At 36.4% G+C, this 18,052-nt stretch overlaps 1 protein-coding gene across 5 annotated transcripts in view; it reads left to right on the top strand.

Moving 5' to 3' along the window:
• LOC149085569 (uncharacterized) overlaps positions 1 to 18,052 on the top strand; it is a 94,127-nt gene that overhangs the window by 63,910 nt on the left and 12,165 nt on the right. The window contains exon 1 of one of the 5 annotated variants that reach the window (XM_089233681.1): positions 15,733 to 16,027. The exons of the other annotated variants lie outside the window; for them this stretch is intronic. Within the exon in view, the coding sequence (XP_089089807.1) occupies positions 15,988 to 16,027 (40 nt within the window). The 5' untranslated portion in view covers positions 15,733 to 15,987. Of the gene's footprint in view, positions 1 to 15,732; positions 16,028 to 18,052 lie in introns of those variants that run through there. 5 annotated transcript variants of the gene reach the window in all.

Below are 18,052 nucleotides of genomic sequence, written 5' to 3'. Positions count from 1 at the left end.
ATCTCTAAATGTGTTACGGATCGCTTAAGTGTTCTGGAACGGTGTCCCGAGTCATTTAAGTGATCTGAAAATGTGCTCCAGGCCGCTTAAATGTTCTGGAATTGTACCACGGGACACTTAAGCGATCTGTAAATGTGCCGCTTAGTTAATTTTTTACAAAATTAGGTTCGCGGAGGGCAGGCCATATCAGATACCCCCCAGGGTTATATTTGGTCCGCGGGCCAAGGGCCTTTATGCGATTTTTGATTATATGGCTTAGAGGGTGGGTCGCAATGAATTTATTAAACATAAATTTTGAGTTCTTAGCCCTCAAATAACATTGAAATTAACAGAAATTGATTATAATAACATAAAGGTATTTTCTTCCGAAATTTCAATTAAAAAAATTAATTTTTGGTCGTCGGGGGGAGGGGCACGAGCCCCCCCCCCTCCTGTGTACGACTCTGATCCCACCAATATGTGTTAGGATTCAGAGGTGCAGAGCTGCTGACGAAATTTTGCTGGCAATGGGGGGGGGGTCAGCGTTTTGCTGACTTTTGGCTGACGAGGGGATAAAAAAATGGCTAAAAATTTACTGACGTAATACTTGAACAAAAATCCTATAGTCTGTTTCAGGTTAACTTTGCAGTGAAGAGAAAGGTAGAGAGTGTATTCCTTCGCCGCAAAATATAGCTCTCATAAATCGGAGATTTACGATGATCCTTTATACAGAATATTTCAATTTTTTCTATAATTTTGAAAAAAATATCGTTTTGAACCGACGTTTACTTGTTTAAAATCTTTAAATTATAAAAAATATTGGTTACCATTATTAAAAAATCCATGGCAACGACATTCTGGCGCGATATCCTAAACATTTTCCCCGCCAATATCACTGTCGTGTTTTTTCCGTCACACAATTATATGCTGTATATACATATTTTTTTCGTTATTAGGTTGAATTTTCCATAACGATACAATTTTTCATTCAGTTTTACATGCAGTTACAGGCTTACACATAAACACGAATATTCAATCAGTTTTATTTTCTCTGAAAAATAAGCTTCAGTGAGTTCAGATATTCACTCATAGATTAAAAGTGTTTCTCTTCCACGAGAGTGCCGATACTATCGTGGGAGGCCCTCTGTGGGTGCAGAAGTTTTGGTTTTTGGTCCTCCTTTTTTTTAATTATTTATTTTTTGCCATGTTTATGGGATAGTTTTAGTTTCCGATCACGGAGAGTGGTGACACGAGTCGTGTCTTCCACTCACACGAACGGACGCCATCTTCCACCCACCTGTTTCTCCAGATGCCCCTTGCCTTTACTGTCTCTTTAGATAAAATAAGTGAGAGAGAGGGAGTCCACAGTGGTTTGGGCTTTCATCATTTATGTGACAGTTGTATCTTTATTTTCACCAGAGATAGCCACGCGAAAGTTCTCTGCTCTTCCATTCCTGAATACTACATTTTTGGTTTTTGAATACTCGCTGTAAACAAAACTCGATAAGAATCGTCCGTAATAACCATGAGCAGCACATCAACCGTAGAAAATACTAAAACTGTCGTGAAAACAAGTGACATTGACGTATACCGTTCGGGAGGGGGGGGGGGGAGGAGGTCGAGTGACGGAAATTTCGGCAAGCAAAGTGAGTAAAAAATTCTAAACTTTTCCGTATCATTATTATTATTTGGTGCTATTCTTGCATTTACACGTGAAAACAGTTAATCTGCCTCTTCTTAATTTTTTTTATTTTTTTTTGATTAGCTTCAAAAATTTTATTTAACATTAGTTTTTTCCATATAAATTGAAGAAAAAATGAAAAATCTCCCAAGTTTTTTTGAGAGCAATACAGTATTTTAAAATTATACGTTGCTTTCATAATACTGTTTGGATTTTTTTTGTAAATAAATTTCAGCTAAGGGAAGGGAAATATTGCAGAAAAATATTACTACGTTTTTTGAAATTTTTAGTGTTACTTACGGCACATCAATGAAGAGTAAGTGACGCGCTGATAGAAAATAATTATTTTTTTCTAAATTTTAAAACACTTTCTAATCAAAAAACAAAACAAATGATTTCAAAAACCTCACTTTAATTTCTGAAAGTATCGGCAATGGTTTTTTTTTTTAAATTCTATAATTATTACTAATTTATCTGTGCCATTACGTTACACGCAAAAAAACATTTTTCTCAGTGAGATTGGCGAGAATCGGCCATACCTTACCAAGGTCGCGCATCGATACATTGGTTAAGAGGCTTTCGTCCCATAGCAACGAGTGATGCGGTTCCCTCGTAGCTTCCCCTTCACTGCAAAGTTAACCTGAAACGGACTATAGTTACGGCTCTTTCTCAGCCCATGTGCAAAGGTGATCCTGAATTTTTATCTTGAAAGTACCCTTTGCACATATGCAAATCAATGCATTTAAGGGTTAAACCAGTGTTTCTCAAAGTGTGCATCGCGGCTCTCGGGCGTCGCGGCGAGATGAAGATAATGATTGTGTGTCTATATACCTTTTGAAGCTGTTTTTTTATAAGCCTGTATGAAAATATCTACTAAACTATTCTGGGGAGCCGCAAATGAGCCATGAACTGGGCAAGGGAGCCGTGAGTGAGAAAAGCTTTTGGGTATCACTAGGTTTTTAAACTAATTAAATAATATTGTCAAATATCTGTCAGACATTCAAAAGCGTTGAATTTGGAGGATGTGGAAATGTATTTTCCGGCGAGTGATCTGTTTGACAAAAATTCCTAGCTGTGATATGATAATTTAATTGAGGTTATATACTTCAAATAGTTAACGCGGAAACGCATTCGCGTTTAAAAAATACAGAAAGGATAAAAATACAATGTATGAGTGATGTTTTTGCCGCGTGTGATTAATTGCTGCAGTGAAAACAACTTCGTAATGCAAAGCTTAAATTGCGAGAAATTTCAATCGAACAGTTTCTTTATCAATGCTACGATGCATATTCAGAATTTATCAAAAAAAAAAAAACCTTAGTGATATTTTGTCGACTATTTCAAATGAAAAAAAAAAAAAAAAAAGTGTTTTAACAGAGTCGGATGTTAAACTAAATGCATCCGCAGAATAAGACGACAAAGAAATTGAAAAGTGTAAGACATTGCTTGTTAATGTGGTATAAATAATTGGCTTGCTTCGCTAGAGAAATGATACGCAGTTATTATTGAGGACCAAAAAGTCGTATCAATACAGCGTATGACGAACGTCCCCATAAGCTGTGATGCAGATTTCACAATTACAATGATTTTCTGAAGAGATCTAAATGATCTCTGCCCTCGTCCAAAAAGATATGTGCAGCGCGTTTTTAAAAATTAGGCACAGTGAGGATATTTCAGTACTCTAATGCAAGGTGATTCAGAAAAAGACGGGAAAAACTTTGAGAGGTGATAATACCCACCAATACAAACAATTGTCATCAAAGAATGCATGGTCTAACATGAAATGCTAGCGCGTTTCCAAACGTTGAAACGGCATTCCTGTTGAATGAAATTTATCGGGAGAAAAAGAACATGCATTATATGAAAATGTAACCTGGGGAAGAAGAAACCCTATGCAAATCTGCATCACAGTGAATAAAAGGCGCTGACTCAGTATTACTAAAGTGGGCCATTATCCCGTACGTTACAACTGCTAGAACTGTTGCACGCTGGAATAACTTAACAGGGTTGGCGTCCGCGCCTTTTATTCACTGCGACGCAGATTTGCATACGGTTTCTTCTTCCCCAGGTTACATTTGCGTGCATGGTGTTACTTTTCTCCCGATAAATTTCAACAGGAATGTCGTTGTAACGTTTGCGGAGCAGCCGTTTGTTTCATGTTAGACCGTGCATTCTTTGGCAATTGTTTGTATTGGTGTGTGCTATCACCTTAAAGTTTTTCGCCATCTTTTCTGAATCACCCTGTATACACAGAATGCCTTCGCATTTCTTCCATAAGTCATGCCAAGACTTTCTACAGCTGCGATGTCAATCTATATTCCGTTTTTTTCATTGCTGAACAAAACGCGTAACCATTTTGCCCCCACACATAAACACATGTACTTACGAGCCCAGTTTAATCTTTCATTTTTATGGATTGGTTTTAGGCTTGGTCCGCGAATCATTTTCTTCGAAACGATATAGTCGACGTCTTTTGGTTCTAGGACGAATTGTTGACACAAATATTTTGTGATCGATGTCACTTCTTATATGACGTAGACACATTTCCTGACTGGATGCCATTTGTATAATCCACCTGTCTGTAGTCCTTGTAACGTGGCCTTCTACATCGTGATTTTCGCTTATATATTTTTTTTGTCTGGAAGGCAATTGTAAATTTTTTCGGTTCGTTGTCAAACAATCGAGATTTCGTTAACTCACTGCCACCTTTTATTTTCAGCTTCTAATCTTTATAAATCTGTCCTGGATGATACGTAGTCTTGATCATCTCAATCACATATATTAACTTGCATAAAATGAAGTCGGCACCTAAACATTATAACGCCTTGTTTCTACATTTTAAGCTCGGCTTAATCGTTTTTTTTTTTTTTTTAATTGTTGAGATTCAAAAATTTCTCGGTTTTGCTAGTTTTTAGGAAATAAAATTTTCATACCTTCTTTTTTTCGTAGTTATGCAATACTAAAGTTGAGTTCTAATTCAGACATTTTCAGTAAGAAGTTTGCTAGGCGACAAGTGATCAGAATATCTTTTGCAGCGAATTGATTCCTTCAGTACACTGATGAAGCTTCGTTTGGTAACTGAAACTGGTGGAGCACCGTAAGAATCTCTCGGGGTATGTCCATACTCGTGGACAAAATCGCGCAACACGTGTCTATAGATAATGTTACGGTATTTTTTCTATGGACAGTAGCGCAACAAATCGGGAGTTCTGCGACTTCTCATAGACAAAAATTGCAGTTCTAAGTTTACATAAGTGTATGTCCGCACTTGGTCAAAATTCACAATTTGTCTATACAGTCGTTTGGACATTCTTATACAGGGTGTTTTGTAAGTCCTAATGCGGGCCTTTAATCTCATTAACCGTTCGTCGCTGAGGTATAGTTCCAATTTGAAAAATGCTCAAAATGTGTTTAAAAAATCTCCCTTACCAGTTTTGAGAGTGAAAATACATGTTATAAAATAAGAAAATCTAAATTTTTATTTGTTCCCCGTGTCTTTTCTTTCCCCGTGTCTTTAAAAATCCAATTAAAAAGAAAGTTGTTGCCCTGTTTCTCCTGTTGTCAACAAAAAAATTTCACGTTTGTAAGTGAAATATTCGCTGAGATATTTGAACTCAAAATCGGAGAAAAGTTGGAAAAGAACAGCATAAACTAACGCACAATGCTTTTTTCCCAACTTTCTCGGATTTTTGAGTCCAAATACCACAGAGATAAAGGTGGCACAATGACTTTCAAGACACCCTGTATATTCAGTTAGTTGGAAGCTATATACCAATCGGACATTTATCATAAGTCGTCACTTTTCCATATTAGGGTGTTGCGTTGTTTTTCACGAGTCTCGCTGCAAAGTAATTGAGGGTTGGGTTAATACATCTGCAGAATTTTGTGTCTATGTAAAATAAGAAACAGCTCGGATGCTATGTCAAACGCGAATCCATATTTTTATGCACTGTCAGTCTCTTTGACCACAGGGCCGGTCCTAGAAATTTTGCTGCCTGAGGCGAATACTTTTCTCTGCCCCTTAGATACGACTATCTGAAAAGTTTTTTTTTCTTCATGTCTATTATCCTATTACAGTGGGTCGCGAACCGCTAGGGTGAGGCGGATCACACTGATGATTTAGAACAGTGATTCCAAAACTTTTGCCACCCGTGGCTCTCTTGCCGTGACAATGTTTCTGCGGCTCCTCAGAATAGTCTAAAACAAACCACTCTTCAAAGCACTAACTAGGCAATCATCAATGTCAACAGCTCGCCGCGATGTCCTTGACAAAGGTTGGTGACGCCTCTAGGAGCTGAGGCGCACATTTTTAGAAACGCAGGTCTAATCCCATAGAAAAAGACAAATTTAAGGTGTTCTTTGTCGGAGATAAACTTGGTGTTGATATAGTGTCGACGTTTCTGTCGATATCTTGGGCTGTTAAATTACAATAGTCGTGTCGAAACAAAATATATTAATATTTTAAAAGCGAAATATATTTTTGAAACGTCGTGAAGACCAATGCAGGAAAATGACATAAAGCTCGCAGCTTTTTATGGCACCTTGTTTGAAAGAAAAGGAGTCCGTTGTGTGTGTCAGACGATTCCGATAACAGACTGAAGGAGAGCATATACAGGTGTACAGCAGTGGCTCTCAAACTTTCCTCACCCGCTGCTTCCCCCTGACGTATAAATCGCACCAGTAAAATAATCCTGAAAATTCACTGCTGTATTCTCAGCCTGATGAAATGCGTCCAAACTCACGGTTTTCTCTGCGAATCACAGTTCAGTACGCTCATAGTTTGAAATTTTGCAAAAAAACTTTTTCTATTTTTTTACAATTTTATTATTTTTCTCCACTCCTGATTCAGTTCTCCTTGCCTCCGCATAGGTTTTCGGTTTGATCTAGAGCAGTGTTTCTCAACCGCCATGTCCTACCCATCAGTCAAACCGGCCTACGAGTGATTCATTGTTTCATTTTTCCTCATTTTCCATTAGTCGTGTGTATGACCGGACCTATCACTCACAAAAAATAAATCAACCGAGCCGCGGGTTTCCAAAGATTGAGAACCACTGATCTAGAGCCCCTAGAATATGGGTATAAATACGCCTAAGTTCGATCCACCGTAGAAGTAAAAGAAATGCTGACAGACGTAGATTACAACTCTAAAAGAATGTATCGGAAAGAAAAGGTACTCGATGACTGTGGTTCACCAAAAATAAGGTACCTGGCTAATATCGGCCATGCTAAGATGCAGTGGTTGTTTTTGAAGCTGGTTTACGAAATCCTAACAAGCATTCGATGGAAGAAAATATCTTAAGATGTTTTCAAAAGATTTTGAAGAAAAAAAAAACTAAAAATCCTAAGGTCTATCTTTTGGATTAATATGAAAGAAAAATTCCAAAAATGTTACAAAAAGAAACAGGAGACATTATCTAAGACTTTGAAAGCCTGTTCCCCCTTTTTTCTAATTTCAGTGTCCGTGCTTGCTTGCAAATGCTCACGTCTTAATTGTGCCTTAGATAAGTTACTTCTGAAATATACAATTTAATTTTTTTTTTTCAATTTATAGATTCAATCTCGAGCAAAATATACTTGTAGGGACCGGGATAGGGCACCAAAACCATTAAAGTGCTTAAGGCCTTCAGACATTTTAATCCGGTCCTGCCAGAACCTGAAGAACCAGATACACGCAAGTTGCCGTAACTTATGCTATTTCGAACCAAAATGATTTCGATGTGTGAAAATTTGCAAAGTGATGCAAACACCGTCATAAAAAAAATGCCGCCTCGTGCCTGGCGCCGGTCCTGTATGCCCACGTCCAACATTCAAAGTGAATCAGTCTAAGTTTTGTCTGTTGTATGAGAAATTGACCCCCTCAAATATAGCTTCAGTCTCTATTTATAAATTTGAGCTAATGAGATTTAATTTCATGTCTTATGCGCAGAATAAAAAATCGTGTACATGCGATTAGCTTTTTAAAGGAAGGCTAGTTACACAATCAGAGTTCTGTCGGATTTTGCGACTTGATTTTTTATGAAGGAAATGGACGTCTTTTAGATTCTGGACACCACCGTTATGTGTTTAATAGATCGTATAGTATCTTATGTGATTCAAGGATAATTTTTTATGCTTTACATTTATCTGTGTGTTGTTTTTTTTTAAAGAAAATGTAGCGATTTTAATTTCGAGTGAATGGAAGCCGACTCCTAGTTCACGCATTACTCGACGCCTTTTATAATAGCTGCGCTGACACTGCAAACTCATTTGACGCTAGTTCGCTATTAGCATGCACGAAAAATGTTATATCGCTGTTTGCGTGCTGGGATATGTGTTTGCTTAGAGCACGTGACGTTCATGTGCTCGGAGTGAGCTTTCTAACAGCTGTGCTACAATTCAACTAAGACACGTCTCTTACTCGCAACCACTTCCCGTACATGAAAACGACGTCTCGTATCTTTTGATGTCACTTTCTCATTTAGAGCAAAATATGTACGAGCAAACAACGAGTTGTCGTTTCGTAGCTACTTTTTCGGTTTTTTTCTGTGGTTCATTTAAAATCCTTACCACCAGCCTGGCAGACAGCATCTATCTTTGAAAAATGCACCTGTTTTTTTATTCTTCTGGAATGGTTGTTTTTAATGCTCACATAGGATTTCAAATGAAACTACATGTATTCTGCATGTTATGAAGTTTCCGTGAGCAGAGCTTGTTCAGGTGGCTTCCATGCGCCACTGAACTGGATATTCCATGAAATAAGTAATTTCGGACTGTGTGTGTGAATACTAATTTGTTATGTGGTTGTCCGAGACTAGTGACGTCGATAAATGCTGATTATTGCGATGATAGCGCTCGCCATTGTATAAAAAAGGCCTTTCGAATCCGGTTACATTTTCATTACTAGCACAGAACGGCCCTCAGTTACCGCAGTTAATGTGTGCAGGCTCCAACTCAATTAATACGGGACTTATATTTTAAAGTTAAATAAAGACGTAAACGTTTGAAATTTATTTCGTTTGCACAAAAATTATTCAAAAATTAGAATTACTGTAAAATCAAATAAAATATCAAATGAATAAAGCATAAAACTACAAGACAAGTACCGTATTATTCAATTGGAAACTGGTTGTATGTACTGTATTTTAAAACTAGCCTTTGTTCGCGGACTGGCCGGCATCGTCGCGAATTGGCCAATTTCGGGCTTTAACAGTAACATATATTATAGTCTGGACATTTCCGCCGACAGTAGTCTCGTAAGTTCAAGTATCCGGATAATCCTAGGTGCTGGAATTTTTCGAAATTCTCATAACCTCTGTTTTTCACCAAGATCGCGTTTATTTCATTTTTTTACAAATACAGTAGAACCTCGATAGCTCGACAGCAAGGTTTCATTTTCATCTCTCCCTCCCAATTTTTAACCATTATTTACGCCATGTACATGTACATAGTTGAGCAATTCCTTTCCACACACACATCTATAAATTAATTTTAAAAAAATTATCTATTTTCTACGAAAAGTTTCCAAATAATCCCGAATTATCGTGAAAAAAAGCATAAGTATCGAAATATATTTTTTATTTATTAATTAAAAAATTAGAGGTTTCTCTCCATTGAATTTCGTAATTATTATGCCAACCGAATAATAATTGGCGATTTATCCGGGTAGTCGAGTTATCGAGGTTCTACTGTACTAATTTCAGTTTCACAGAAACTGTAGAGGTCTTGATCCTTATGCTGAGGTCACCGGAAGACCAACGGGCCAGAGTTTTTGGATATCATTAATTTTTTTATGTAAACTTTTATATCGTATAGTAAAAATTATTGATTCCAAAGAATAATTTGTAACTAGATCCTGTGGCGTATTAACGGGGAAGGGGAACTTAGCACACTATACCTCAGGACGGCAAATTTGAGCAAGTGGCCGAGAAAATTAGAATGAGAGAAGGGCGACAAAATTCGATAATCCAAAATAAATCCACTTCCGAGCATTGGCGTCTTAACGCATAGGCATATCCGTTGCCCCTCAAAAGCATAGGGGGGCCTCATAAAAATGAGATCCGGTTAAAATTTTCGAGAGAGAGCCTGTAAATTGATCACGGGCAAGCATTTCTATCCAGGTAGGGCCTCAAAAATATAACTTTGCCCAGAGGCCCTTGATGCTCTTAAGACGGCCCTGCTTGCCGAGACGGTAAGGGACTGGTGAGTGACCTAGAAAAATTGCAAGCACGTGAGTGGACAAAAAGAGTGGCTTGGAGCGTGATCAAGCATGTGAATGACCAAAAAAGTGATCTAGAGTGCGGGCAAGCATGTGAATGACTAAAAGAATGACTTGGATCATGTGTAAACGATCAAAAGAATTACCTATGAAGCAAGGAAACATGTCATTGGGCAGACAAAAGAGCGAGTCCAGCGTGTGCAAGTATGTAATTGACCATAACAATGTGCAAGCATGTTAATGACCAAAAGAGTGGCTTAGAGACACAGGTGTACTTGCAGGAGGGAGAGGCCATGGCCCCCACATCCTGGAGCAGGGCCCCTAGGCTGGGATCTTTTGCGGGCCCCCGTCCAGACTTTCACGGGCTCTTTTATGATGAATTTATAGCGTGAAAAAGAAAAAAAATTGTGAAAATCGTTCCGGGCCCCAGGGCTGGAGCCTTGTCAGCCCACCCCTTGTGGGGGCCATGGGAGAGGCCAAGCGGGTTATAACACAGGGCGGCGAATTCGAGGAAAGAGTAGTAAAGAAAATTAAACTAGAATGGGGGAAAGGGTGGCAAAAAATTCGTTTATAGCCCACAGGCGACAAAATGCGCCTCTGATTAGATCATATGTATTCAATGTGTCTGTATAAGTAAAATACAGTGTGCATTAAAATACACTCACAAATCGGTGTCGAATCGCTGAGAGATAACGAGGACATCTGCGTATTTTCCGGTAAACTGTTGCAAAAACTCATTTTAAGAACAAAAAAAAAAAATTTCCGGGAGATGATGGGGTTTGTAATCGTAAACGTCAAGCTGTTTGTTGTGATATCAGCAATCGCCAAATTAAATTGTCTATCTCGAGACGTTTCTTTTTGTATTGTAATGCCCTATCTAAGAGGAAAATGCTGTTTTGTAACGGAGAATGAAGCGGCCATTATCTGTCGCCTTTTTCAATGACGGACAAGTGTTTTTCTTAAAACAAAGAAAAGGTGTCGAATGTGATTTCCCCCCCCCCCCCTTTGTTGGTTCGACTGAAAAATGTCTGGACCTTTTTATGGGTAGGTGACGGATGGACTTCGAGGATGAGGTATCAACTATGTCGCTTTCAGAAAGTGCGGAGATTGTTTGTTTTTTTTTTCCGCCGATTTGTCACAAACAGCGAATTACAATAAGTTGATCTTAAAGGAGTAGCGGGGGGAAAGAAATGAAGAGTGTCAAAGAACGAAGGCAGTTGTGGACAAGCAACCAAGGTTGTGTTGTTTATTGTGTGCAATCAGCAGCATTATCCATCCGATGGCGTATCGTCAAGGTCTTTCGGTTTTCGCGCGCTCCGTTTCGGGGGGTGTTTCTTTTGCTGTTGCGTCATTTTTCGCGCCAACTATCACGTGAGTACGTGACGTTTACTTAATGTGCCTTCTCTTTTTCCTTTATCACTTTCTTTTGGGGATCGTATGCAAAGTGCCGACATTTTGTGTGTAGGTTGGCAATGTCCACGTTTTCTGCTGGTGGCCATTTTTATGGGGAAAAAAAGGGAATTTTTAGCGATACACGACTAGCGTTAATCCTCTATGGCTCACCTCCCCATAGAAACTTGTTGGTTTTTTTATTTATTTTACAAATACGGATGTGAAGTGGTGCTGTCGGCATATTTTTAATTCAAACAGCAATTTAATTAGAGTGGATTCTTTTAATTAGCTAAAACGGTGAATTAAAAACTAAAGACGAATTTATATTTTAGTTTTACCCTTATCTGTTTATAAATATCATGAAAACTTTCAACTTTTCTAAGCAAGGTTTCGCCTTGAATTTTATTTCCAATCCCCTCGATTTGGTGCGCTTTTATAAATCTCTGAGCACGTAAAATATCAGCAACCCTTGAAAAATGACATCGACAAGGAATCAACTCCTTGTAGATAAAAAAAAAAGTACTGTACCTATATAGCCGTAATTTTGTTCTAAAATTAAAATAGAAAATATACTTTCTAAAATACCAGAAAGAAAATTGAGAAAAGGAATTGGTATAGTATTTTTCGGGTGTATTCAAATATATAAGAGCCCATAGAGGGTTACTTGAAACAGTACATGAACACAAAAATTATTCAATTAAAGATTTGTACATCCAAATATACAATGCACTATTAAGGGTAAAATATAGTTTGCCTTTATTTTACTGTTAACTGCAATTTTTCTTTATTTTGATGCTGAAATTTTAAGTATTTAGAGATTTATAAAATCGCAAGTCTTAATTCATTGTTGATGTCATTTTTAACTTTCTCTAGATTAAAAAAAAAAAAAAAAGAGTATAATACTATACAGCTCTAATTTTTACTAAAATAAAATTAAAATATGTATAAAATACAATTTTAAGAAAAGAAAAATTGGTATAATCGATTTTTTTGACATTATATTAGCCATGTATATTCAAGTATACAATGGATAATAGAGTTAAGATCTTCAAAACTTTTAATTTCTTTATAAAAATAAAATGTTTGGATATCATTAGGATTTTTTTATATAAACGTTTACCCGTCCACACTAAAAATTATTGATTCCAAAGAATAATTTTCAACTATGTCATACATTAACGCGTTTACCAATAATTTTTTTTCAGTTGCAATACATGAATCAATACTCGGAGAATATCAAACTATTTTTATCTTAAAACGTAGTATGGAATTTGGTGTTTACTATTATTCTGTATCCTAAAAATTCCGGCTAATTTTAATTTCCTTTTGAATTTAAAATTATGTATTCGAAAAAGTTATTCAATTATAAAATACCCCACGCAAATATATCTTCAAAATGCCCCCATTATGCATCATCGCGGCTGCTATAGGAGAGTATTTGTTTTTCCACTTCCAGAAATTAGCTCGGGCAAGTTTTGAAAGTTGTTTATTAATTATTGGAAGAGTGCCCAAAATAATTCGAACCTAAGCACAATGTACTGCACATCGCAAGAGTTTCGTTTTTATTATGCTATGCTGATTTATATATATATTTGTAAATGCAACGAGACAAGAATCCAAATTTTATATAAAAAAATACGGTTTTCAAGTGGAAATCAGCTATTAACGTTTTATTTGGCCGTGTTGCTTTCAAGCAACACATGAGTTTCTTATATTTTAAAATAAAGGCATAATATATTTTGATCTCGTTTTGCCATTGATGCAGCTCCTAACATTAGCAACAGCTAAGAAACTCCTAAGCATTCGATTTTTACTTGTGAGCCGTTCATGAAGTTTCTATAATTACCAGCAGAATGGCACAAAAAAGTACACGTATTTCCTATTTCTTGACCAGCCAAGTAAGAACGATTTTTGACCTTTGCATTTTGGAGAGAAATACCATGTGCGAGGGAGACGTATTGCAATGCATTCTTCAACAATGATAGAAAAGTAAATTGATATGACTTTTTTAAACGATTCAAATCTATGTATATCATATAAATACAGTGTTTCCTGAAGGGCAACATCCCATATTTTTTTTAAATATTGGCAATAGTTTTTTGCCATGTAATAGCCTTCAGATTGTCTCATTTGCTTAAATGTAACCTCTCAAAATTTTTCTTTTCTGGATATTTCAATGCTTGCCAATTAATTAAATGGTTAAAATTGAATAATCAGAAAAATAAAAATGGTATCCCATAATTCCCACAGTTCCTATATACAGTCGAACTTGGTTAATTCGAAGTCCAAAGTCACTGGAAAAACGTTCGAATTATCCGATTAATCTATCCTGGATCCGTGAAACGATTACAAATTGTGTGTGTGCAACTTAATCATCAACATTCACATAGGATAACAATCACCACTTATTATAATTTCATCATCGGTTGTGAAACTGCTTTAAGTTTTTAATTTATAATTATAATTAATCTTAGCTGCTACATTATTCCACTGGTCTAGAATCGGCATCACTGCAGAATTTCTTGACCATGCTCAAAGCTCGATTTACGGAAACAGTCCATGATCACCCGTTACAAAACTGTTTCCCAAATTTTGCCAATCATTCGTATGCTATCATATCAAGGCAATGTACAAATTGTAATACGTTGATGAAAGTATATTCCGATACTCTCCATACTTTTAATGACGATAAAAAGATTCAGATTTTGAATTGTTTACACCTTGATCTATAGGTTAAACAACGTAATCTGTATCAAGTGGTAAACATTCTCGATGCTTACTAGGTGAACAATGTTAAAATGGGCATTAAATTACACTGGTCAACAATTTTTAACTTTTTTTTTATAACATGAGGGAATGAGGGAAATAAGTTTGTTTAGACTAATCTTTTGGGGTGATGAATTCAAATATGAATGTAAAAAAAAAAAAAAACACGTACAGTTTTTGCATGCATGATGGTCATTTTTTGAAATACATATAAAAAATGAAGATAATTTGAATATTCTTAACAAATTTTACTACATTTATTACAAATAGTTATTTTATCATATTCATACATCGTTGTATATGAAATGACAAAAAAAAAAAAACTTTTTCCTCATACACATACATATATATCCATAGAGGGCACATGCATATAAACAAAGCGAAATTTATACTCATTTTTCCAGTATTTTATAAAAATTCACTACTTTCTCTTATTTACCGTGTTTTCTTTCTGCAAAAAACAACAGTAATCACTCATCATTGAAGGGTCCCACCTGCCTTGGTTCTCTAAAAACCCCTTGAGTGCAGATGTGAATGATTGCCATGCAGCGGGTTCTCCGTAATAAAAACAAACGCTCGATAGTTTCCTTATTTGAGGACTTACAAATACTCCTTCTTTTAGCTTTGTCCCATCCAATTTTGGAAAAAGTTTCTTTTAGGTGTGAGAAACGTGGACCAGATTTGTCCATAGTCTTCATAATGTTTTTTATCAGCCCCAGGGACGTACGCACGATCGACTTAGGAGGGGTTACAAATGGTTTGGGAAGAGGTTCAAGAGGATTTTCTTCCAGATAGGTTTTTAGCTAATTAAAGCCAGAAAAAATTATTAGGAACATTAAGTGCATCTGAGACCGACTTAACCCCATTTTTTGACTAAAGGGTTCTACATAAACATAAAACCCGTGTTTCTCTTCCAATTGAAAAAAAACCGAATCCCGTTGCAATTAGGAAGAAAATCAGTGTTGCCATTTCCCAAGTTTTAGATAGCAAAAAATAGAAATGTGCTTTTTAGTATCATTTCACACGTATAGCCTAAATATGTACATTTTGAAAGATATGTATTTAGTAAAATATGTACATTTGTTGTAATTATTAATTATTAAAAAATTAATTGATTATTAATGTACAATACTGAATATGTACATATAAAATTTTTGTAAATACCATATAACAAAAAAAACTAGATGTGATGGCCGTTTTTTTAAGATCAGAGCTGGAATCAGCACCCAAAAAATAATTAAGAACGCCTAAATTTTTCCATGTTAGGAAACCTTGCAGTATAGTTTTATTAAAGAAACATCAGAGAAAAACAGAATTTTCAAACTTTTATTTGTCTTCAGAACAAACGAAAGTGTTGATTTGTCGTTTAACAACTTGGCCGAGAAAAGCGAAGTCTGATGACTTGTAGAATTTTTCCAAACTAAACTTGCTCGAAGAAAAATCATGATTATTCAAAGCATTCGAGAAAAATTTAAATTAAACTCGAGGAGAGTACGTAAAAATTCGAATTATCCAAAATTCGAATTGACCAAGTTCTACTGTAATTTTATGTTTGAGGTGTGCCGAGTTATTTTAAGGATGGTCCCTCTCAGTTAGATTCCCTCAGTTGGATGTAAACACCGTGAAACGTCAAATTAGAGGCTTGTTAAAAAGCCCTTAGCAGCGGATTGGAAAATCTCGCCCAACTCGTCTGGGGAAGTTAGAGCGCGCTTGAATCAAAGTCGCTTCTTCAGCCTGATCAGTCAGTCAGTCAGTTGATTTTTGTGTTGTGTGTGTGTTGTGTGAAAATTGCTCAGGGCCGAGCAGTTAGTTTTTCTTCTTCCCGATTGTCTCCGGCTGTTTTATTACTCGGCGTGATGCTGCTGTTTTGAGAAACGAATTTCCTCATAAACATGTGCTCGTTAGAAACAGTTTCCTCGTTCACTGAAATTTCCCACTGACAAAAAAAAGTACCTTTCACTCTTGTATTGTATGTATGAAGGCTTTCGCCGATTCACAGCTGCTTTTGCATGAAGGTAAATCATTTACTTCGTTCTTTTTTTTACTATTGTTGGTGTTCTCCGGAATTCGATTTATCCAGAGGGGAGTAACTTCAAGTTGCAATTTATTTTTACTCGGAATTTTATTTCGAAACGATCTCACTGAGACAACCCGGAAAGTTTGAAGTTCTCGATAGCATGAATCGTAGGGGTTGTGTAAGTGTGCCAATATCTAATTTATTTTCAAAACTTTTGTTTCACAAATTTTCAGGCAAATGTCATGTATGTCTGATATTTCTAGACAAAAATTTAATTTCAGTAAAAATTATTGGCCGGCAATAATATTTTTCCAAGTCGCAGTTGAGCTTATATGGTAAACAAGATATGTTAAATACTCAACGCGAAGATTACGAAGATGCGATTTCAAAAAACTTTGCAAAATTTGGCATAAGAAAATATGATTGATCATTGGCGTACGCAAGGCGGTTAGACCACCAAACATCATCTGAGTGATACATGATTATCGTGACCGTTTTACGGGATGAGACCCCCTCGCCCGTATTATTTGACTGTGCCTTCGTTTTAGCCAAAATACTCATTTCGACAAGTTTTTTTTTTTTTTTTTTTTTGAAACACAACAAATTCACGGTTTAATATTAAGAAGTTATCGTAACGCAAATCGCGTATCAATATTGTGTATTATCTGGAAAAAATATGGCCACCGTATGCATAGCAGCAATCTTACCGTTATGCCGGGATTACACTATAAAAGATTTATAAAAATTCTTTTATATAACTGGAAAAATACAAATAATCAGCTTATTGGTTGCATTTGTCAAGTTTTATAAAATACTTTTTAGAGAACTTTTTAGTGTAATCCCGGTTTTACAAATACTGTATATATACCAACGATTCTCAACATTTTTTTTTTCCGCGGAGCAACGCAAGCCTTTTTTTTTTTTTTTATATATTTATCAGATTTACTGATTTATCTTATAGTCCTGGAGCGGCTGCGGAACCCCAAGCACCGGTTAAGACCCGCCACTGTATACGAGTAAATACAACATAGGAAATATTTTGTAGTGGCAGTTGTGCGTGTGTCTAGGTGTCGATTACATTTACCCCTTGAAATCTTTTTTCGACATTTCCTGGAACGTAAATTTTCACAATAGATGAATTGTGTGCAAGTAGTCATCTGTTATTTTGTGTGTTTAATATCAGTGGAGACCAGCAGTGATTTCTGTAACATGGAAAAACCATGTGCAGAAATTGGCCCTCGTGTGAATTATATCACTATGGTTGAGAGACAACCGATCAATTCATCACAGCGTTTCACTTATTTTCTGAACCGAAGACAACTAAAATTACAGATGATTGATGTACAATCTAATGTTAATCTACTGTCTAATTTACAGTACGTGAGCCCAATTTTTTTATTCGAACCTATGTGTTAGTTACATTCAATCGAGTAATTTTCATTCCGTTAGAACTAAATTTTCAAATCTATGCTATTGGACTCGAGGTGGGTTTTTTTCATAAATCTAATCCTATTTTTTCGGGGACGTATCGAAACTGGATGATGCATGCGCGGAATTGTCAGTTTTCATATTGATCGTCATAATTTATTTTAAATCGCAACACTAGAAGTGTCGTTTCTTTTACTATCAGAATCCTGATGAAGTTTACCTCGGAATGACACGAAGGATTTCGCGCCGAAAACGAACGAGAAGCTGGAATTCCGTACGAGTTACCAGTGGCAGGTGCTTTTTTTTTTTTATTGTGGGCCTCTTGTCAAAGACCATCTGCTGACGTGTTGGCGTCATCTGTGTTCGCCAAGCTACTGTTGGATGTCGGCCATTCTGTAGAATAGGAAAGAAAAATGATTGGAGCGGGCCCCGCATGTTAAAAGTGTATTACACACAAGATGACTGGTGATTTCCTGCGAGTGTTTGGCGCCACGGGGCTCTATTGCAATCTCTATCTTCTTTCGCTGCTGTTACAACGGAAATTGGTTTCTTTTCTTTTTTGCATCGCTATCTGAAACTTACGTAAGACGCAGAG

The sequence above is a fragment of the Pholcus phalangioides genome, unplaced genomic scaffold (assembly GCF_987345545.1).
Source record: "Pholcus phalangioides strain wild (caught in Gottingen) unplaced genomic scaffold, Ppha-v1.0 ptg000007l_1, whole genome shotgun sequence".
NCBI lineage: Eukaryota > Metazoa > Arthropoda > Arachnida > Araneae > Pholcidae > Pholcus > Pholcus phalangioides.
The sequence above is the reverse complement of the archived record's forward strand: the minus strand, read 5'-3'. Positions and strand labels throughout refer to the sequence as shown.